The sequence below is a fragment of the Chroicocephalus ridibundus genome, chromosome 5 (genome assembly GCF_963924245.1).
Source record: "Chroicocephalus ridibundus chromosome 5, bChrRid1.1, whole genome shotgun sequence".
Classification (NCBI taxonomy): Eukaryota; Metazoa; Chordata; class Aves; order Charadriiformes; family Laridae; genus Chroicocephalus; species Chroicocephalus ridibundus.
The window spans coordinates 37191486-37199228 of NC_086288.1; the positions used below are offsets into that span (position 1 = coordinate 37191486).

Genomic DNA, 7743 nt, shown 5'->3' on the forward strand with positions numbered 1-7743 from the left:
ATATTCCCTACTTCGTGCTGTTATGGTCTGAAGAACCCACGATAATTTATTGTCGTTTAGGCAATCATTCTGTCACCTGATGACGAATCACCCAGGTGGGAAGGGGAATTGGAAAAAAACAAGGAAACCCGAGGGCTGAAATATAAACAGATTTCATAGAGTAAGGCTAAATAATTAACATCAATAGTACTAAAGAACCAATAATAATATAAAATATATGAGGATTATCCTCAGACAATTCTATCAGCAGGAAGCTGTGCACTCCCAGCAGTGGACAGCAAATGTCAGACACTATGAGCACTACGGCTTTGGGAGGAAGGGAAGCCACAGGGGTCCAGCGCTGGGGCAAGATGTTCTCTGGATCACAGCTATCGAGGAAGAGAGAGAACTTCTCGGCAAACTTCCTGGTTTACATTGAATGTGACGTTCATGGTATGAAATAATCCCGTTGGCCAGTTTGGGTCGAGTGCCTGGGCCTCGTTTCTCCTCATTCCTGCATCTGGTGAGCACGAAAACACCATGAAATTGAAACCTGGGTATCGCAGCTGGGTAGAAAGTAAATATTTTCACAAATTCGGATAGTAGAGTCTTCTAGAAATGCAGTTTCTCTTCCGCCGAGGGGGACGCCGCATCAACAGGGTGGCGGGAGGAGCGGGAGGGGGGAAGCAGGGGGGGGTCCGAAGCGGAACCCCCCCCGCTTCCCCCCTCCCCGGTCCTCCCGCCCCTGGCGACGCCGCTCGCCCAGTGCCCATGTGCGGGCGAGCGGCCGGGACATGCTCACTGGGCGGTCGCCGCGCCGCGCCGCCGTTACCGCACATGCTCACTGAGGGCGGAGGGCACCGTCGGAGGTAGGGGGATGGCTCCGTCGCCGGCGCGGGGGGGCGAATTGGGGAACCGCGCTTTCTCCCGCCAGCCGGGTGGCGATATGGCGATAATCACGAGGGGAGAAGGGGGGTGTGGGGAGGGAGGCCGCGGCGGAGCGACTGGCCGTGAGCGCGGTGAGGGCCGTGGCGGTGACGGGGCTGCGTGTGCGGGGGCCGCCGAGGAGGAAGGGTCCGGACGCCGAGACCCCCGTCTCCGTCTTGTCGGCGACATCCCCCGCCCTGTCGGCGACATCCCGGTCCCCGTCAGCACCTCGGCCAGCGCCGGTGGCGGCGGGGCCGGGGCGGGCGGCGGCGGGGGCTGAGGGGAGCCCCTGAGGGGAGCGGCCCGTTGCGGCGGGGGCGGTGGCGGGCGGGGGGCTCCCCTCATCCCCTCCTCATCCCCTCGTCCGTCCCCTCATCCCGCTCTTCCCCCTGCCCCGGTGCCCTCGGCAGCACGGAGGCCGCTCTCTCCCCGGTGCTGGGGCCGGCGGGAGGGCGGGCCGGGCGGAGGGAGACGTGGAGGAGCGGGAGAGGGGTAGGGGGCGGCGGGGGCAGCTCTGCCGGCGTTACCGGCCCCGGTGGGTTTGAGGAAAGAGTGGCGGGGGGCGCAGCTCCCGGGATGGGCTGAAGCATCGGGAGGTGACGGGGCGGTGGGAGGGAGGGAGGGAGAGAGAGGCAGACGCTTCTCCCTGAAAAGAATTAAATAAATCAGATAAAAAAATGGGAAAAACAGCTGGTGCCGAGGTTCGCGCTGGCCTCCAGAAGTGTCTGTGGGATGAGAGGCAAATGGAAGATGCCCAGGGTGTCGTGCAGGGGCAGGGGGGGTTGTCTCCAGCCAAGCGCGGGCTGGGCTCCCGGCCTGTGGGTACGCGCTCGTGCCCGTGAGAAGTTAAAATATTAAACTGAACATGCTGTAATAAAGCATGGTAGTACGGATTGTGTTTAGTCATCTTCACAAGGCCCTTTTGGTGCTGGCTTCGCAGTGAGAATACTTTGTGCAAAATAGTGATTTATGTCTAAATTCTGTGGGTAAAATTAAATTGGCAAGGCTTTCTCTTAACTAGCCTTGAAATGATTGCTGGTTTATCTGTGCAAGGTCACAGAGGGCTTGCAGTTCTCTGCCTTGCTAGGTGACTGGTTGGTCACATTTAATCGTATTTAATGCAGTTGATACCTGACATCTTCAGTGAGGAATTCTGTTTCCAAGTTTCTGAGGATTTTGAGTTAGGTGGCCTTTGAAGGTCATCATGTTTTTTTCTTAAGCACACTGGAGCAAACTTGGACTTATTCCTCACTGTCATACTCTTAACTATGGGAAGCTACTTGAGTCTCAGAAAATTGCCTACGTTGGTTCCATGTCAGAGGTACCCCTCCGCAGACTCTCTCTCCCAAGGCAATGAAGATCAAACTTTTTTTTTTAAAAGCCAAAAGTGTTTGTTTACTGTTTGTAGGTATGTGTGCCCATTTGCCATATCTAACCCTACTAACATAAACCTCTTTCTTTTCTTTTGCTGCAGACCAAAGGTTTCCCTGAAGCTTAATCTTCAAGATGAAGTTCTTACTAGTGGTTTTCTTTTTCATCTTGTTCTCCATGTGGGTTGAAGAAGCCTATTCCAAAGAGAAGTCTTCAAAGAAAGGGAAGGGGAAAAAGAAGCAATATCTGTGTCCATCGTATGTTCCTTGTTTCTTTTATGCTTTTATATGACGGCGATCCTGCCATATTTTAACAGTGGAAAATACATGGCAATTGAAGTAGAAGGTGATGCTTTCTGCTGAAAGAACAGGGTTTGGGGTGGGAATGGGAGGAAGAGGGTTTGACCAGCATTGTAGCTAAGTTCTGTCAATGCATGTGTTTCTTCTGCAGCAGGTCCACTGTTTTAATGAAGTGAAAAATCTAAGTGATAGCAAATAATTTCTTTCTTCGTGAGGGATTCCAACCTTGCTATTTATGGGGACATAGTAATGTAGTCCCGTAGTGCAATGCTGTCTAGTGTCATGTGCTGCAGGTGTGCTGAGAAAAGCAAGGAGGATGCAAAACTGAAACTGAAATTTAGTTTCTGGTTAGCTTAGTTCTGTAAGAGAAGGCTTGTTGTGCACATATTCTTACTGCGTGTTGAGTAGAACTAAGGTCTTCAGCATCTTCCATCAATGATTTAGAGTACTATAACTTTTATGGAGGTGGATTGATTGTTGCTATAAAGCATGCCCTTATCAAACAATCTCTCTGTAAAAATACAGAAATTAACATCTGTGATTGCCCAGCTGAATAGAGAATGTATTCTGGACACTGTGATTACTTGATGTTAAAAGTACTCTCTCTTTCTAATGCCTACCATGTTTTAAGTTGTGATCCACAGGACAATGCAGAAGTTTCATTTGTAAGGGCCTTTTTTTTTCCATTTTCTTGGCCAGTCTTGCTCATCTTTTTGGTGTCATGGTGTAAATATCTGAGGAAAAGATTGATGGAATATAATAAGTTGCCAAAAAGCGCAGAAAAGCACTATGCCTGAAATGATAAAATTACTTGGGCAAATTTAAAACACCTTTCTTCTTTGACCATAAAAGAAGAAGACTGGAAGGTGAGACTGGCTATTTAATATTAGTAGATTTTTTTCCAAAGAAAAGAAAAAAATAAGTAGAATAACCAGAGAGAAGCAATGTATGATTAATTCTTTTGAAAGTTCACACTCTTCTTAAGTATCAACAGTGATGGTTATTTGTAACCCAACATTTTTAGAAACTTTCTACATGTGGTGAGTGGTTTTGTCCTTTTTTTATATCAAACCTAAAAAATTAGATGTATTTTGGATTTGAACACATTAAGATACAAGTCTCAGATGTGATCATGACTGATCTGAAATTCCCCCTACCCATTCTATCCCCTTTGAATAGTTAAGTCGAGCTCTGTATGGAGCTTTTGGTGTGAGCTACCGTGAGGATTTGTAGCAAGGAGTGAAATGTCATAGTTCCCAGGACAAGCGTTAAGTACTGAAGTCCTCAGAAAGTGACTTACACAGCTGGGAACTAAATCCACATCTTCCACGGTCTCAGCAAAGCAGACAGCATTTTCCCCCTGTTCTTGACTTGATCTTGATTAGAATTCAAAGCGTTGATGTAATTTTATCAAGATAAGCGGGGCTTTTGTTTGTTTTTCTCTTAAGCACAGTATTTCCTGGTACCGTCTTCTTCTTGATACCGGTTGATATTACAACCATTAAATATGATGCCATTTGTCAGCAATATACTTGAAAAGCATTGAAAAAATCATATAATTTTAGAAGTGATACTTTTACATTCCAGCCAGCTGAACCTTTCTGTGAAAATACTAGCAGAATCCAGTATTAGTCTGATGTATCACGTGTGCGGTGTTGCTAGCTAGAATTAATTGCTGTAGCACTAAGCCCTCTTGGATTTTCTGAATAATGACCAAGTTGTCTGTATCTTACTGGGCTGAAGTTCACAGCTTGAGAGGCAACCGCTTGTAATAGCGAGGTGGCAGGAACTCTGTTTTTGTGGCTGCTACCTAGAAGATCTCTCATGTGAATAAGCAAAGAAAGTCAGTTCTGTCTTGCAGAGAAATTACCTAATGCTCTCTTAACTCAGGCTACTGATGACAAACTTTCAATCATCAGCATGTTTTTTATAATCTTTTACAAAACTTCTTTACTTGAGTATACTCTGCATTATAAAAAAGGCTGTCTACTCTTAATAATTCTTTTCCTGTGGGGAAAAAAAACAACGTCAGGAATCTTTCCTCGGAAACAAACCAAAACACAATGGAGTGGAGTGGGAATTAAGTGACACCGTAAGGGTTGACCAAAAATAGTCTCAAAGGAAGTGTTTGAATGAAAAATTTACTAGTAAGCACAAGAGAAATCTTTTAGAGGTATGCATTGCATCTTTTTAAAAGAAAATAAATATGATTTTGCATAATTTATAAAATTGAATGGTACAAAGTCCTAATGAAAACATGCATTTGTAAGTTAAAATCTTAATCTACCTTTAGTTTGCATTGGTTACTGGTGCAATAGTATGTAAAGCTTAATTGTAACAAATTATTGCCTTTTCTATCCTTGCAACATGTGAAAAGCTAAGTTTTACCTCCTCAAGAGAACAAAAAAACCACACTAGTAATTATATAAGGAATAGCCTTCTCTACAAACTTTATAATGAAATTCAAGTGTATGCAAATAATTTTACAGGAGAGATTTATGCTGAATCTGATGTTACTGCTTGAGTTCCTTAGTTTGATGTTAAGAAATGGATGGTTGTAAGACTCGTTTGAGACTTTAGCATGAATTTGAGATTAGCATGAAAACTGAGTGTACTTGAACGTTTCCTTTTATGGCTCTCCAGAATACAAGCCTTTCGCCAAATGTGCCCCTCTGGCATTAAATTAACTACTATTAGGATAAAGTGAAAACAAGCTGATTAGAAACCCCATAAAAAGTTCATTATTGTCTCATAAACAGATATTTGCTTCCTTCAATTAGGAAAATTCTATTTTGTATCTTAGAGCGAAACCTCTTACTTGTGATTATTCATAAAGCTGTACTTCTCAGTACATTGTGTGATAGTGGCTTGATTGGCCATCTTGTTTTCATTTATTTCTGAAACTGTGTTTCCCAGCTTTTTTATCGAGGGGTTTAATGAAGCTGGTGCTTGATCACTTGCTTCTTACTTAATGCTTGCTCAGAACAGATGTAAGGTTTCACATCTTACATTTAGATCATTTTCCTTCTTACCTCAGGCTTTTCAAATGAAACAGAGACTAATTATACTTTTGTCTGACTCCTGAATGTTCGTTGATTAACAAAGAAATTGATATATTAGGCCTAAAATCCTATAACAGGGAATATTGCAGCATAAATCTAAGAAGCTATCTTCCAGAAATGCAATAAAATACAAAGCTTTAGTGTAATAAACCATTTGCCTTTTGTCTCCATGGAAAATATTGAAAAAAAACCTCAAAGCAAAACAGGTCCATGTCTTCAAGAAAAAAATAAGGATTTTGTGGATTACAGTCTTCTGTTTAAAAATCTTATTTTGAAGTTTGCTATACTGAATACGGATGATTTCGATATAGCTACAGATGGATTTAGTCACTTGATCTCTTTCTTGATCATAGACTACCTATCAGCCGTATTGCGTCTGTTACTTACTTCTTATTAACTTCTTCATAATTTCGCATAATACCTGTTTCTGATAAATATGTTGGACACTTAGCTGTGACTTTTTCTGAGCACTGATGAAAAATGTTTTTCCTTTTGTTATGTCATAATAAATACTTCAGTTACTTTATGATGTGTGAGCTGCTGCGGTTATCCCCACAATCCTTAGTAGCCCGGAAGGTCTCTACTAAAAACTACTTGCAAGGTCTCTAGATAAATGAAATTATAAGGGAAGGGAAGTTTGGTTATGACAGTGTTATAGGAGGCACAGAGATATAAGAGTGTCAAATAGCAGCTAACAAAATCAGTAATGACCGTGCTCATAATCACAACTATCCCTGTTAATTATAGTTTTAGTATGGCTCAGCTGTTCACTTGCACAATGTTCATTTCTGAAGATCTCTCAGTGTCTCTAATGCTACAGCAATGCTAAGAGTGTAACCTCAATCCCTAAATCTCATTCTTTTGTCTGGATATCAAGACTGTGCCCTTAAAATAGCATCTCTCCACACCTTTATGCATTTTTCCACGTGGAGATTTATATCCATGTAGATGATGAACTAAATATGGTATGATATCTATATAGACTTTTTTTACCCACAAAGCAGGAGTACAAATCATATTTTGGCTTGAATTCAATAAAGCATATCAGCTACTTCAGAAACTGTGAAAAGGCCCTCTAAACCCTCCAGAAAACATGGCTTGTGCCATCTGCCAGGGCAGAAGCTTAGAAAGGTCACAGATGCCAAGGTTCAATAAACAGCTTATTTTAAAAAATAACAACAAAAGACAGTGGAACTAGGGAAAAAAGCCTTTGATGTGTTTAAAACATGGAGTTGTATGAGAGCCTGTCCTAAAAGTTCTCTTGGTTAACTGTCAGCTTATGACACGCTCTTCCCATAAAGTAGAAGTTCAAAGTGGTTCTTTTATCTTGTATCCTCTCCACCTTCCCGTGGACAAGGACTTTTTTTAATTATATCAAGCATTTGGGTATACATGGCCTCTCTATCTGTAGTATGTGATCATCCCCAAAGTGTAAATGGTGGGAAAGCGCAATCATCTCTGTCTTGATTCCCATCTTGTAGAAGACCCTGTTGATAGTTTGTGAACATTTGTAGGTATGACGGGAGAGTTGATACAGTTTGTGAGTGAAGGTGGAATGAAGTCGAAGGAAAAGTCTGAATTTGGCTGTGGAGGCAGTTATGTCTCACAGTCATTCTGAAGATAAGTACATTGCAGAGCCCAGATCTGGTTCCTATAAAAATTCTGTTGCCCTATAGTGACAGCAGTTGGTCAACGGTTTAATTATTCTTTAGTATGCAAGTCCCATGGAAAGCTGTGATCCCAAACAGACAGGGCCACGTTCTGGGAGGTTTGGGAATTTTTTTTCAGAGTGGATAAATGTGCTGGGGAGTAAAAGATAAAGCTATATAAGCAAAACCTAAGTTCTCTTGTAAAACAGCAATTAAGTGTGGTAGGTTGGTTTTTGTTCAGTAATTCTCCCTCTCAGTGAGCAGTGTCTACTCCTTTCTGAACACTGTAGTGATGAGATGCTGCAATTGTGCGGTAGCTACGGACTTTGTATTTCATATACAACCTCCAGACTGAGAAAATACTTGGAACTGCTGGTTAAATTATGCCCCCTAAACCTAAGTGCAAAGAAAACCATAGGACTAAATTCAATAGGAAATGAAAGATGGGTTATTTCA

At 42.7% G+C, this 7743-nt stretch overlaps 1 protein-coding gene across 3 annotated transcripts in view; it reads left to right on the forward strand.

Moving 5' to 3' along the window:
* The first annotated feature begins 708 nt into the window (after window positions 1-708).
* Window positions 709-7743, forward strand: part of GLRB (glycine receptor beta) — a 52797-nt gene continuing 45762 nt past the window's right edge. For 2 of the 3 annotated variants that reach the window (XM_063336412.1, XM_063336414.1), the window contains exons 1-2: window positions 709-848; window positions 2381-2534. In XM_063336412.1, the coding sequence (XP_063192482.1) occupies window positions 2413-2534 (122 nt within the window). In that variant the 5' untranslated portion in view covers window positions 709-848; window positions 2381-2412. Of the gene's footprint in view, window positions 849-887; window positions 999-2380; window positions 2535-7743 lie in introns of those variants that run through there. The other variant, XM_063336413.1, reaches the window with a different exon arrangement.